Genomic DNA, 16,031 nt, shown 5'->3' with positions numbered 1-16,031 from the left:
GGGGGGTATCATATGAATATGAAACAACACAAGATCAAGGACAACAGCTGAATGTGGTAAAGATGAAAAAAACTGCCTGTTCCTCAGCTGAACATGCCCCTCTTCATTCAGTCTTCAAGGACATATTTATAAATCCCCTACAAAGAGACATTCTTCTTGCTTTCTACCAGACTTGCCAGGGAAAGTCAAACATTTCTGTACAAATTGAGAGAATGAAAGATGCACATTCATTGCATGACTCTTTCTACATTGTGGCAGGCGTTGGCCTGGGCTTGTAAGGCTGCAGTTTTATTTCAATGGCCCTCATGCTCTATCACAGTTAGAAAATCTAGCTTCTCATACAAGTTCCTGAGAGTAATAAATTATCTGTTTTGGATAGCCAGCAGTCTTGGCATTATTTCCAAAGATTACCCAAATAACAAAGAATAATAATTCAAGTTGAGTCATTCTAAACTACAGCAGAATTCCGTTCCCCTTTTTTTTTTTATTTATTATATTAACTGTCCGTTTCCCAATTTACGAAAAAAAGGAGCCATTTCTTCAAACAGTGCTAACCTAGCTGAGGTTCCAACACAGGTCTCGGACGCGTACACACCAATCTCAGTTCCACCACCAAGTACTTATATGGACGTAAGGTGTCATATGAGATGAGGTCCTAAGAAGTTGAAACTCAGAATTTCAACTGTTAAACAATAATAATATGTCTTTTCCTACCTTAAAATGTGCTTTGGAATAGAGGAACAAAATACCTCAACCTTACTTGTCTGTACAAAGGTAAATCTATTATGCTTGTGCTACTTTGATACTACTTCCAATATCAGATAGCCCAGCTAGGCTGGTGTGACATGTTGGTGAACAATCAATATTTATAATCAGTCTAGACCAGCTGAAGATTATTATGAAGGTAAAACTACTGTTCAAAGACACTACTGTGCTTCAGACCACAAATCGACAAAAACTTTGAGATACTTTGAGTGTTCTTGAAATCTGGAGTTGGTTTTACAAGCTTATATACTAAAGCAGTTAACTTTTTGAATAAAATTTGAATTGAGCACAAATTAATTAACAGTTTTTCTATTAATCTGTTCTTGCCTTCCCCCTACTTTTGGAGAGGACATCCCTTGGCCAGTTCCTTCTAGGTCCTACCAAAAAGTCTCTAGCCTTCTGTTGTGATGGGGGCCTGCTTATGAACCTGCTTTCTGGTCTTTTTATAGGTCTCCCATCAGTTTTTATTTCTGTTACGTGCCTGTGGGTGAGCATGTATCTCTGCTGACCTGTGTCAAGGTCCTGAGTGCGCTAGTGGGAATTAATGACCATGACCTGCCTCACAGGGATCCTCTGCCTGCACCCCTGTGCATGGGCTCCATTTCAGCCTAGTCCTGGGCTGCTACTCTGTAGGTATGACTGTTTCCAGCCCTACCTCCTGAATGGACCTTGGATCTATGCCATAGGTAGTTGGTCTCCTAGATGGACATCTCAGATGTTTGTTATAGCTTTTTTCCAGTCCTATCTCTTGGATTAACTTTGGACCCACGTTGTAGCCTTGTCTCCAGCCTGTCCCTAGCCCCATCTCCTTTTGCTCCTAACTGGAGGCCCTGGATGAATCCTGGACCTGGTTCATTGCTTCTCAGGTCTGAAGCTGCTGATAGACTGTTACCAGCATCCAGCTCCCTTACAACAGCGTAGTACTAAAATCTCCCCTCCTTCCCTGACTCAGGTGGAAGCTATACAAAGGAAACATTACCTCAGCATTATCCGCCTGGAACTAGGAGAACTGGGGAACACTTGTCACAGATATTTGCACATTTCTTTATGAGGCCATCCCAGATTTACTACCTGTGGCTGAGAAAGAGCTAATCTGACACCACTTTCAGAGCCAGCACCTCTCCAATACACAACTCATGCACCAGCAACTCCAGAGCACTTTACTTATTAGCTGCTGCAGAGTATGTCACAAAAGCAAAGAAATAGCTTAGGTACAGAGCTGTCCTCAAACTAAAAGAACGTTCAGAGACTTCAGTGCTGGGGGGCTAGATGCAGAAACACCCTAGCGTCTGGAGGTCACTGCTGGGGTCCAGCCCAGCTGACAGGTTCAAGTTAAGTTCTGTACTCCCAACCAGGGAGTGCTGCTTTGGGCACCACTCAACACCAAAGCTGGTTCTGTGCATTGGATAATTCTCTGCTGAAACCAGCAAGAACTGATGAGCAATGTCTGCTCTTTGCTAACACTTAGTTTGAGATTTATGTAGCTCTGAAATTTCTAAACCTAAGGCTAAGCAAGCATCCCAAGTCACATTTATAGCTACTGAAAGAAACAGGCATGTCCAGAGGTTTTATTCTCAGAGTATTTGTCTGCCTCTTATCTAGACAATAGAGTTGACTTACTGTTCTTGAATGAAGCAAAATCCTTGCTTAATGAACCATATCAGAGTATCAAATAAAAATGTAGCTAACGGGATAACTTAAAAAGTTTTTCTAATCTGTAAATCTACTTTAACTCAGTCCAGAATTGTTGTTGAGTTCATTCATTGCCCTCCATTTCCCCTCTCCCCCTCTGTAACAAAATGATATAGATTGACCCAAAAAATTATTCCTGGAGAGAAAGGAATCATCTTGCTTGAAATTAAAAAAAAAAAAAAAAAGTACATTTCTTACTGAAATTTCAGGTAAAGTTTTGAAAACAAATATTCTGACAAAATTATACTGATTTATCAGAAAAAAATCAACAAATTATTCATTTTTGGCTTCATGAGAGCTATGAAGTTACATGTCATGATCTCACGTATGTGAGAAAAGCAAAGAAGGGGTGACTGTTTGAGAGACATCTAAATATATGAAGAGATCTTGGAAGCAGGAAAGAAGACAAAATCACTCCAATCAAAGAGTCATTATTACTGCTAACTTTTTATTGCTGTGGGTATTTTCCTTTAACTCAAATTTTGAACAGTCACAGACAACTATGTAATCTACCCAAAGGGAACAAATTCTGTCTTCTCACTATCATATCCTATTTTCAAAGTTACAATTTGTATTTCTAATACGTCAGAGATTTTTTTTTTTTCTGACAAGATGTTTCTTTTCTTTGAATCACAAGTGATCCATTGCAGAACACATTGAAAAATGTTCCTTCTCAAGTTCTGTACACAAAGAAATCAGACTGAGTACTTTAAATGTGTCTTACTCTCTGCTTTATATGATGTATAAATAAGATTACAGTTGCTCCCTAGCAACCTGCTGATGCCTTCATTCTTGAAATTCATGACAATAACACAAAGGAAAAAACAATAGTTGACTGTATCTGTTGCTTTTCAGAACCACTTGCCTGATCACTGACTGCTGTTAAGATCTGAGATGACATGTGACATGGCAGCTGCCACTTTGAAAGCCATGCCATATCATAGCAGTGATGTACACATTAGGAACAAAATTATCACAGAGAGTTCATTCCTAGGTAATATGTGCAGGCTGAATTCAATTCTGCACCATTTTGGAAACACTTATGTCTCAGTTAACATTAGAAAGAATCTAAGTAGTACCAGAGTCAATTGGCTCACTCAGGTGCCTACTCAAAGGAAAGCAGATAATCAGGGATACTTTGCAGGATGGAATCATCAGACACTTTCAACAGCTTATAATTAAGAAAGTAGTCTAGAGGACTTTAAAATTAAGAAGTAATTTTTGTAATTGTTATTTTGCATTCAAATCTTCATAAAACATGAGTACCTCTGCTTTTGTACCAACATCAAAGACGGATCTGAAAATCCCCTTTAATTAAAAAATGTAGTTAAGGCATGTGATTTTGTTTCACAGTGATGGCAGTATAGTACTAAGCAACAAGACTACATCATTTAATGCTTTCACAGCATTTTCAGATTTTAGCTCAAACTTTTAGCTGATACTGGATGAGAACCCTTGAATCCCAACCCATGCAGTGAGTAGAATGTTTACAAGTGATTTGTTTTTTTTCTTGTAACAGAAGAAAAGTAGAAAGAAAGCGTTTTATATTTCTTCTGCTTTTCTGGCATATTTTGAGGTGGGCACTTGTGTCATTTGTCAAACTCATTTACTTTTAGGAAATTTTATCCTGCCTCAGCTGCTGTTAATGCCATTTAACACCTACTGACTCTCCCCAAATGTTATTTTTATTCATAGGGTATTAGCAAATTCTATTTTGATGTTTTACTAACCAGAAAACTTGGAAATTGATTAGCTTTCTTGATTAGTTACAACCATTATCTATATATGACCATAAAGTGAGGCAAGAATAGGACAGTTTTTCTTAGTGTTAGGACAATTTTTATTAGTGTTAAAACCAGTGGAAAGCTGTAAATGAACCAAGAACATTTTTTTCACAAAGATTATCCAGATCATCAAATAGTAATTAAAACTACAGTAATATTAGGCTACCCCTTCCTTCCCTTGAGCCTGAACAAGCTTTGTTAATGCAGCCACCTATTCTTAATGACTTACAGCTGATTTTGCCTGCTGGAAGAAGGAACTCTTCAAAATGCCATTTTATTGCTAAGGGAGCAGAGGGAGAGCATCATCTGCAAATAATAAATGAGGCTCCCTGTGTTTTGACAATCTCTTAATTTCCATTTGGATTACAAAGAGAACTTGCAGATGTGTCTTGAAATTTTCCAGTCTGCATTTTTAAAAGTGATTTAATTTTACTGACCTCTTGACATTGGTTAGCAATGTGTAAACTCAACAGAATTTAGTTTGAAGGATTCTATTTTTAACGTTTCCAGCTTTAGTATTTGGTTGTAGAGCATGGTAGTGGCAGTGGTATACCACTCAAATGAGACATACCTTTGTAAATACTGTATTATAAAAATCAAGTTTCTGTATTTTGGTAATCTCTAACCAGTCTAACCCATTTCATATATTATTTTAAATCTTGTAAATGGACTCCAACTTCTCAATGATTACATGAAATGCCTAGGTTTCACTGTAACAACCCATTCATAACAATGTTCAAGAGATTCCATTCTAAAAGTAATCTTGGACTCATTTCCCATCACCACACCCCATTCCAACAGCAAACTGTTGTCCTCGCCTTAGGGATGAGGCAAAAGACACAAATGTAAATGGTGTACAATAGCTAATTTATGCTTACAATTCAGGCGTTTCAGAGCACTAGCCTCATACTCAGCCCACTTACCTATTCCAAATTTCTGATAAACGATCTATAACATTACAAATTACTGAGGGCATAAGAAAATTTAGAGTTGGTTCCATGTTTTCAGATTTTTCTCCTTCTGCTCCTGAGAAAAACGGTGTAAGAAAATGCACATTCACAGAAAACTGCAGTTATAGACCTGCTAGAATCACCCATAGAAATGGCGTGAACTCAAGAAATTTTCATCTAATATAAAACCAGTAATCCAATGAAGTTCCAAGAAATGCTTCAATAATTTCAAAACACCTGTGATTTTTGTTTTGTTAGTTTTGTTTTTAATTTTCTTTTCCAAATGACACTTTAAAATTTAGTTGCGTTTAGGTTTTATGACTTAAAATTCCTCTTTATTTTACTTGAGGTTAAAAAATATTTTAGACTTTTGTTCTCTTAAAGAAAATAAAAAGAAACAAAAGGAGAACAGAAAGGATACAATACTTTCTGACTTTTGAGACCAGCCATTATGACTCCGACTCTGTGCCACAATCTATTGCCTGCTTATGAAAGACTCCTTGATTCCCATATTCAACTTCTTTAACCACTTGCTCTCCTTTCCTACAGCACTAGACAATACACCCAGGGCATGCAGTGAACAGCTTCATGGTTATCCTGGCATTAGTTATTTTATTTTTTTCCGGTTTCAGGGGTGATGAAGGATGGAGACTTCACACATTCACATCAATATATTTCTGTTTGATCAGAAGTCATAAGTGTCTAAAAATTCAGGGTTAAAATAGTGACAAATTAATCAGAATCTATAACAATCAGAACAACCAAATGAAATTCAGACTTGCAAAATCCATAGAAAAGGCCTTCAGAGAAATGCAAACTAATTGCATTTGGGATGTTATTCTTCAAATCAAACCTACTTAAAAAAATCAAGACCTCACATTTCTCTTTTATACCTTCCTTAGTCATAAAACTCTCCATTACTTCAACCTTAACAAGGATGAATGTAGTATATTCTGGAATGTGGCCATATATCCCCTAGGTCCATCTGGTAGTTCATCAGAAAACAGCATGAGGTACAAAACTCTTTGCCTTTGGCTAAACCATATTCAAGCTGAATCCAACCTGATAAATACAGTAAAGAAGAAAAGAAAAAAAAAAAAAAGAGTACAGCTAGTAAAAATACATGGAAATTTAAATTCTCTGTATCGGCTTAATTGTTTGAATTAATAATTCCAAATTTATATAAAGTGTTCACTAATTCATTCCGTTACCTTTATGATTTTTAATGAAGAGCAACATCATGCAGATCACAGAGAAAAATAGTAAGAATTAAAACATTTACTGTCAACTTTTCTGTCAAGCCACCTTTCACACCAGGAATTTCAGACCACCTATGATGACAGTAGGGAAGACACATGCAAATAGAAATTTTACATTCATCTCAAGAAAGCTGCTAAAGCCTCCCCTTGCACAGATCTCTATACAGTTAATGAAGAGATCAAGGAAAGCTCTATATGACAGGTTCTCTAGATAAAAATTTAGTGGCATATGACAGCTTCTACAGATGAAAAGTTAGTGGCATGCCTCTATCTGTGGAGCTTCTAGAACATAACAGTGTTTTTGCTGAAATTTGTAATAATTCCAACAGAAAATTACCATTAGGTTATAATTCCTTCTGGCAGAAGGAAACCTTCCTGAACATTCATGCTCCAGGGCAGCTCAGAGACCAGTGTCTTAAAAGTCACTCGTCTCAGCTAAACTCTATGGACTGATCCAAGGATCTGAAAATCTGAAAGCACGGACTGGGAATCTGCTGCCAATCTGAGTGCCTCAGCAGACTCCCACCATCTGTGTGTTAAGCACATAGACCTCACACTGAGCAATGGCTGAAATGTGCTCACGCAGAACCGTGGCTGCGTGTTCGGCAAGAAAGAGCTAATTATTCTAAAATAGTATTCAAGAGAGAAAATAAATAAAAAATATCTAACAGTTGCTGGTAGACTGACTCTGTGAATGGAACTTGTTGCCACATAACAAACACCCGTGTGTAGCTCTGTTTCATTTTGGATTCATAGAATCATAGAATCATAGAATATCCCGAGTTGGAAGGGACCCATAAGGACCATCAAGTCCAACTCCTGGCACCGCACAGGTCTACCCAAAATTTTAGACCATGTCACTAGGTGCACAGTCCAATCACTTCTTAAATTCAGACCGGCTTGGTGCAGTGACTACTTCCCTGGGGAGCCTGTTCCAGTGTGCAACCACCCTCTTGGTGAAGAACCTCTTCCTGATGTCCAGCCTAAACTTCCCCTGCCTCAGCTTAACACCGTTCCCGTGGGTCCTGTCACTGGTGAAAATGGAGAATAGGTCACCTGCCTCTCCACCCCCCCTCGCAAGGAAGTTGTAGACTGCAATGAGGTCCCCCCTCAGCCTCCTCTTCTCCAGGCTGAACAGGCCCAGTGACCTCAGCCGCCCCTCATATCTCTTCCCCTCTAGGCTCTTCACCATCTTCGTCGCCCTCCTCTGAACACTCTAAAACAGTTTAATGTCCTTTTTGTACTGTGGTGCCCAGAACTGCACACAGTGCTCGAGGTGAGGCCGCACCAGCGCAGAGTAGAGCAGGACAATCACTTCCCTCGACCGACTAGCAATGCCGTGCTTGATGCATCCCAGGATATGGTTGGCCCTCCTGGCTGCCAGGGCACACTGCTGGCTCATATTCAACTTGCTGTGAACCACATCCCTTTCTGCAGGGCTGCTCTCCAGCGGCTCATCGCCCAGTCTGTACATATAGCCAGGGTTGCCCTGTCTCAGGTGCAGGACCTGGCACTTGCTCTTGTTAAACTTCATGCGGTTGGTGATCACCCAGCTCTCCAATCTGTCCAGATCTCTCTGCAAGGCCTTTCCACCCTCCTCCGAGTCCACAACTCCAAGTTTGGTGTCATTGGCAAATTTGCTCAGAACACCTTCTAGTCCTACATCCAAATCACTTATAAAAACATTGAAGAGGACTGGCCCTAAAATGGAGCCTTGAGGGACCCCACTAGTGTCCATCCGCCATCATACTTCATCTCAGCATGAATATCATTTAAAGGCCAAGTCAGTCTATATGGGTTCACTCTACAGCTCCTGGGACTGTAATAATAGCATGCCTTATGAACATCATGCATGGATTGTTTTTACAGCAATGTACCAAAAAGGAAACAGATTCAGAGACTAGATTTCCTTGGAACAGCATCTCTAACTGCTGTTTTGTTCGATTATGCCATTGCTTGAAAAGGTTACACTGTACAAGATGGCATTTCTTTGCCATAGTAGTTACAGTGAAGCTCCTGTGTGTTTGTCACGTCAAAGCTCTTAACAGACCCACATTTTTAATGCAGTGTTTATGTAAAATAGGATTCTCTTCAATCAGTTTGGAACAGACAGGCTTGTGCATAGCTATAAGGCATATTCTCTACTCTGAGGTCTTCCTCTCTGTGTACTGCAAGGATCCCTCCCTCTTCTCTCTTGTCCCTAGAGGTATTTTAGGAGTTGGAAATCAAACGCATACTTGTTGTAGTTTATTAGATTAAAAGAGCTGTCAATTAGCTTAGTCATGGGCCTTTGCTGTGAAATGTCTATGTGAAAATAGAAGTTGAGCATACTTCCATCAAAATGTGACTACTTATTTACTTAATCTTGTAGTTCAATAGGATCTCTACCTATTTTTTTCAGCATGCTGAGGTAACTCTTCATAGGTAAAGAACTTGACTTTGAACTTTGTGTGCAATTTTTTCTTTACTAAGATAGAACATCTACAGATAAATGAAGCTAGTGAGATAAGATACATGCTCAATATTTATTTTGCTGCATGGATTTTAAATGTTTTTAAAGTGCTGCCTATACCTTCTTTATTTTTTTCCCTGAAAGTCTATTTGCTCTGTAGAGACTGCTATCATTCTTACCAGAGCAGCTTCATAATGCCTGACAGCACAGAGAGTTCACAAATAGGACAAAGTTACATGAACCCTTTTAAGTTGAAATGACAATTACATCACTATTTTATATTTTAAAACACATCATTTATACCATTAAAGGGCATATACTAAGCTGTGCCTTTTTCGAAAGATATTTAAAGAAGCATGTTAGACATCTTTTACCTCCTTAAAGATTTTACAGTGTATCATGTAATCTTGCTTTCAAGTCTCAATTTGTTGTACATACAAAACCACCTTATGAACATTCCCTTTGCTCTTCTAGGGGAAAAAAAGTCTATTAAATCATGGAAAGTACCAAAAAATACCCTTTTCATCTCAGCAACTACAACAGCAGTAATATCAAGCTATGTCCTCTCTTTTTTACATTATGTAAAAATGGTTAAAATTTGTTTTGTTTTGTTTTCTTCTCAAAAATAGTTTTTACCTGCTTGAATTGTAAATCAAATGTTAGGCATAATTCTTAGCTAATGTAAATCGGAGTAATCCACTGAAGTCAGTGGAGCTCTGCCAGTTTTCAACCAGCTGACTATTTTGGCATCTTGAATCCTGACTTCCTTACTTGTTGAACCAATCTTCACATTACTGTGATGAAGATATTACGTACGTATTAAATCCAAGTTGGAATTCTCCCAGATCTTGCTCTAATTCCCAATTAATGTCCAAAAAAAAGCAGTATTTAAAAATGTACTTAAGAACTATTTTTGGAAGACTCTTTTGAGACCATTCCCAGACAGTATAAGTAAGACTTGAGAGATACAAGGAGCGACTGCATTTTAAACACAATCAGTCTTACTGATAAAGAACTCACATTTATGTGGCACTAGTATTTGTGTTGATATGTACTGCCAAACTAACAATCTACCACAACAAATTCATAGGAGGAATGATCTTTTATTAAAGCTCTAAATAAGGAAATGAAAATCTGAGCCCAGTATCTGGTTGGATCAGGATTCTCTGCATGGTCCTTACTCACTAATTTAGCAAAGGAGTAAATGAGCATCGATATATTAAAGAACGTTTTCTCTGTGCACTTTAAAAAAACACTCAACTCTCACCTGCCTCTCCATCTCTTACACACAATCATTTTCTCTGTTCCTTCTACTCCTGTTATACTGGTAGTTTTGTTTAAGGCTATGGATAAGAGCAGTTTAGAACTTCTCATTCACTGGAATCCAAGCTTTTTTGGCAGCTTTGCTTACCACAGGTATTGCTGTCATCACTGCTAACAAGAGTTGATGAAATATCCATTGGCATAAACATATTCATGTTTTCAGAAACAGTCACTATTGAAGTAATTCACTAAATAAAATCCCAAATAATTTCTCCTTTTTAACACTATGTGGAATATTTATGATTATATAATCATTTATGCATACCGTAAAGATGTTTTCAGAAGTTGTTATTAATGCAATGGTTTACAATGGCTCTATTATCTGTCCAAAAGCAAGAGGAATGTTGTTAGTCACCAGGACGATATTGTGATTCCAAGTAACTTTAAGAAATCTTTCAGAGAAAAAAAGAAAAGGGAACCCTCCTCTGAGGGGATTCATTTCCTAAATGTGAGTCCATTAAATTCAGTACATGATGAATATAAACACCTTAAAGATAAAAAAAGTTCTCTCACTGGATGTCTGCATCCACTGACTTTTATGGAGACACTAAACAGTCACATAACAGTTTTCTCACTTAATTTTGAAGGTGTTTTATTCTGAATTTCTTTATTCGTATGGAAGTAGATGTTACATTTTGAGTTTTACATTCTTTCTCCCCCAGTCTAAAATCACATATATCAAGAGTTCTGTCAATGCTTATGCCTCTCCTATGCCTCTCCACTGTGGCCAGAAGATAGTATTTCACAGTTCTCCAGAACAGACCATTGTGTAGTATAATTTCCAGCTGTATAAACAGACACAAACATCAAACTTACGTACAAGTATGTATAACACCAGTCAACCCCAAGACATCTCAATAAGTTTGGAAACACCATAAACCTGCATGGTACAGCAGCTAACTGAAAAATCCTTGGCTTTTGAAGAAGTAATTCACTCCAGCTGAGAAAGCAGTGAATGTGCTACCTTGAGAGCTATCTTAGTCACCTCAGGGTTCTTTGCAGAAGACCCAGCTGTATGAAGAAGGCACAAAGTTTACCTGAATCAGTGGGACTTCCTCCACTGAGTCCAAGTTCAGCAGGCTAAAATGGTTAGAAGCTGTGAAATGTCTTTTTTATGAGTTTTAACATCATCACTTGGCCAAATCAAAACTGACTTTTTCAAGAATAAGGAAAGACATTTCTCCTTCTGGATATGTGCCTGACCAAAGAATAACTTTCCACAACTACATACTCTAGTACTACAGCTGTTCACAGAAAGTCAAGTCTACTGTTCTATAGCAGAAGCACTGTGCTCCTTGTTTTTGAATTGATCACTCTGCTTTGGGGTAGGAGGGTAAAAAAGCAAAAAAAAAAAAAATTTTTTTTTTGAAGTTTTCCAAAAGTACGAAGACTACAGGCTTGGTCCAAAGAATTCTGGAAGTAGTCAAAATAATGAGCTAGAATCAAAGCTGAAAATTCAGTCGAACTGTTAAGCATTTTTAAAGCTTAAGCAACTGAGGATAAGTTCTGTGAATAGAAGTGACAGGCGTGCAAGCAAGCTGTTTTTAATGTCTTGTAATCTCCATTTTTGCGAGATTGTGGTTCATTTCAGAGGAGATCTGACTAAACATTAATAGGCAGTAAGCAGAAAAGAAATGATGTTGCTCAAAAATGTGAAAGTGAGAATTACCTGCAAACAGAAGAAAAGAGGGAGAGACTGTTTTCCCTTGAAGAGAAGAGAGCTAATTAAAAACAACTGGTGGTAGTGAAAGACATCATGCAATTTAGGTCAAACAAATGGCTTTGATACAGAGGGATATTTTACACTGAAACGTCCCCCTTTCTTGCTTCTAATCCTAAAATTACATGCAAATATTGACCATCTTGTGAATATCCTCAGGGATAACTTATGATTTGCTTCAACTGTGGTATAAATTCTAACTTTGGAAAAGAAACTTACCTACAGTATTCAAAGATAATGTTTTTTTTTTCAGCATGAATGTCACTATTGTATACTATAACTATAGCCAGTGGCATTGCATATTACTATGCTTATCCAGCAGTTCTTATTAGAAGATTATTTTAGCAGCTTGTAAGTTTTACAAATTTTAGCTATACAAACTAACATTTTCCTTAGGGGAAAAAAAAAAAAAAAAGAGTGAGAGGGTCAATCTCTTGGCTTCTCATTACTTATTTTACTATACTTTGTTTGCGTGGAAATGCCAGGCAAAATGGTTAAGACATTATCTCATTGTTTTGCTCAATTAGAAATCCTCTGTAAACCATTTCTCTTTGAAATATCCTATTGCCCCATCACTGTAGACTAAAAACATAAAATGTTCTTTCAAAGATAGATCTTTTACTCCTTCCTGTTTATTGAATTTTAGCCTGAAAAACAACTGCATGTCACTGCAGAAATTTTTCAGCTACATCCCCAAGATCCTACCTGCAGACATATTCCAACCCAGACAGTTTCACTCCCATCATGCTTCCTCCACTACTAAAACTCAGACTTACTCTGGTCCCTCCAGTGATCTCCAGATCACACCTATGGTCTAATCAGTGCAAGAAAGAATAGATGACAAGTAAATGAGGAACAAAGGATAAATGATTGGGATACAGAGGTAGGAGACAACAGACTGGAAAATGGCAGGCAAAGAATAAGGAGAGAAGAGACTGGAGAGGAAAGGAGAAATAAAACAGGAGAAAACTACATGTCTGAGACTGAGAACTAGCAATGGAGAGAAAGGTAAGAAGGGTGAAGAAAAATACCTGTCAGTAGAAACTGGGACAGAAACACAGAATGTATTGAGGAGGAATGAAAGATAGCCCAACCAGCATAGCAGTAACGTGGAATGGAAAGGCCAATTTTGGATCAGACATATGACGCTGAACAAGGGGATGGTGGGGTATACTGGGTTCACATAGCAAGGTTTTGGTTGCAGTGGGGAGGCTGCACGGGTGGCCCCTGTGAGAAGAGTCCAGCAGCTGCCCCCTGTTAAATCAGAGCCTGCTCCAGTCGGCTCCAAAAGGAATCCACTACTGGTCTGTGTGATGCTCATTGCACCTTTGTGAGAGAGCATATAAGAAACAACAACAAAAAAGAACCAACCATGCAACAGCAGCTGAAAGAGAGGAGTTAGAAAACACGAAAGAAACACCTGTGCACCAAGGTGAGTGTAGAAGGAGGGCAGGAGGTGCTCCAGGCACACAGCACCAGTTCCCCTGCGGCCTTTGGAGAGGCCCCTGGTGGAGCAGGCTGTCCCCGTGCAGCCCGTGGGTCCCACATGGAGCAGATCTCCACGCTGCAGCCCGTGGAGGAGCCCCCGGTGGAGCAGGTGGATGTGGCCTGGAGGAGGCTGCGGCCCATGGAGAGCCCCCGCAGGAGCAGGCCCCGGGCCGGAGCTGCAGCCCGTGGAGAGGAGCCCACGCAGGAGCAGGGGGTCTGGGGGGAGCTGCCGCCCGTTTGCTGCCGCAGTTTGCTCCTGACGGATGGACTCCATGGTACGGACACGTGTTGGAGCAGTTTTTAAAGAGCTGCTGCCTGTGGGCAGCCCCTGCAGGATCAGTTCGGGAAGGACGGCATCCCGTGGGAGGGTCCCCATGTGGAGCAGGGGCAGAGAGTGACTTGTGAAGGAGTGGTGGAGGCAAAGCGTTAGGGACTGACCACAGCCCCCACTTCCCCGTGCCACTCAGGGGAAGGAGGAAGAAGAGGGTGGATGCAGGGGGAAGGTGTTTTTAGTTTGCTTTTAGTTTCTCACTGTTCTAGTCTGTTAGTGATAGGCAATAAATTATATTAATCTCTCAACACTGATTCTGTTTTGCCTGGGACAGTAATTGGTGAGTGGTCTCCCTATCCTTATCTCAATCCACAAATGTGTTTTTTTCCATCATATTTTCTCCCCTTGTCCTTTGGGGGGGTGGGAAATGAGGGCAGCATGGTGAAGCTGAGCTACCTAGCATTGTGAAACCACCCCATGGGGAAAAAGAGACACCACAAGTACGGAGGAGAATGGATCACACAGAGAACAGATGAGCAAAAGGGACCTTGCATCCACTTAGCAGAAACTCCTCACCAAAACCTGCAGAGAGAGATATGATTTGCAAGCCTTCTTGTCCTCTGTCAGCAGATATGTGTGAAATCCACCTACAAAAAATCCCATCAGCTTTCCATGCTGGAATAACCTTAAGTTCTTCAGGAAGCTTAAGTGATAGACATTTCTGCGTTGTTGAGATCCTATTGTGGAAACCCACATGTGTATCAATCTAATGCTTTGTTGCTAGGATTTCAATATTTTGGTTTCGGTCAGTATTTTCTGTTTGTTTGGGGATTTCCAAGATTAAAAACTGCATTTAAAGCATCTGTTTTAATACTCATTTATTCATTTTGCAATATCAAGTACTCAAATGTTAGGAAAGGCCACAACTAAAATAATCTCTGCAAACTGTATTTATGTTCCTCATGTACATGCAGTGCCACAGTCCTTCCTTCAGCAGGATGGGCAGGGATAGGGAAAGGGAAATATATGAACATGTGGTTGCATACTGGGTGACAATATATAAACAAAGTTGTTTAGGTAGCCTAATCCTGACATTTTCTGAATTGTGACTACATTGTTCTGCCATCTCAGAATGTGTTTTTAGTCTCCGTGAATGAAATATAGCATTATAGCATAGAAAAATGTCTTCTCAATGAAACAATAATTTCTTTCCTACAACAATAAGTTCATTCCTAAAACACACTTTGTATTAAATTAAAATAGCTGAATATAACTAATTTTCATTCTCATCTGTTTCTTGTAGCCAACGGCTGCCTCACAGCTGTGAATATATGTCAAAAAATGGTCTCCCTTGTTAATATAGAGCAGAATGTTCCACTGCTGTGAATGGTTGCTTCCTGAATACTTTATCTGACAAACATATAACATAAAAGCACTTGTTTCAGGTGGGAGTGTTGCAGTAATGGTAAGCCTTATGTCCAATGCTGCATAGCTGATTAAATATTAGCAACGAGCAAGTGCTGCAACACAAAAAGAGAGAATTGAATGATGCCTATGTTATTCATTTCTCTTTCAGTAAGCACTGTAGAAGAGAAACACTACAGAGTTTAATTTCCCAGAGTCTTTTTACTATGTTACAATTAAATGATCATAATACCTAGATGATGCACACCATTCATTTCACTCTTCCTGTTATTGCACTCTAAGGCATGTCTTCCAACTCACCGCAGCAAGCTGGTCCACTCCACTTGCAGTTCGTGCCAAAGTTACGAGGTCTTCTTGCATCTTATCTACCCATGATTTTATCCTAAAGAAACCAAAAAGAAGAGAGAAAGAGAAGTCCAGTCAAATCAATGGCAAATACCTATGACAATCTCAAATACAAATAAAGGCTGGCAGATAATAAGTATTATTATCTCACATAATAGGTTGACACTGAAGTCCACCTGATACAGCTGTGAATCTGCTTTAGATATGTTCTCTGTTTTCCTTTTCTCCCTCTCTTATGCATGAACTTACTTTTTCAATAATCATGTGAGGATCTTGCATTTAATTATATATTACAGGAAAAGGACAAAAAAAGCAGAATATGTTGATATTATTGAATATAAAATATACGTGAGTTTTCTTTGCTAAAAAATAATCATCTTGTAATAGACCAAAATAATCTACATCCTAACAGTGTTCTCTTTCACTGTCTAAAATCTAAGCCATGTGTTTTTTTCTTCTACTTTTCAGCAGGTGGAGTATGCCTGGTGCTCTCCAGACACTGTCCCTACCATATCACTACAGGAGACTCTTGCTGACAGCTACTGAGGTCTATTTCC

At 39.0% G+C, this 16,031-nt stretch overlaps 1 protein-coding gene across 14 annotated transcripts in view; it reads right to left on the bottom strand.

Annotated features, from left to right (window-relative positions):
- CACNA2D1 (calcium voltage-gated channel auxiliary subunit alpha2delta 1) overlaps positions 1–16,031 on the bottom strand; it is a 407,082-nt gene that overhangs the window by 334,141 nt on the left and 56,910 nt on the right. For 13 of the 14 annotated variants that reach the window (XR_013952784.1, XM_080597562.1, XM_080597555.1 and 10 more), the window contains exon 2: positions 15,430–15,511. Coding sequence is in view for 13 of the 14 variants with exons in the window: in XM_080597562.1 (XP_080453688.1) it covers positions 15,430–15,511 (82 nt within the window). In the remaining variant the exon portion in view is untranslated. Of the gene's footprint in view, positions 1–10,169; positions 10,492–15,429; positions 15,512–16,031 lie in introns of those variants that run through there. The other variant, XM_080597561.1, reaches the window with a different exon arrangement.

The sequence above is a fragment of the Anser brachyrhynchus genome, assembly GCF_964034855.1.
Source record: "Anser brachyrhynchus genome assembly, chromosome: 1".
Classification (NCBI taxonomy): Eukaryota; Metazoa; Chordata; class Aves; order Anseriformes; family Anatidae; genus Anser; species Anser brachyrhynchus.
The sequence above is the reverse complement of the archived record's forward strand: the minus strand, read 5'-3'. Positions and strand labels throughout refer to the sequence as shown.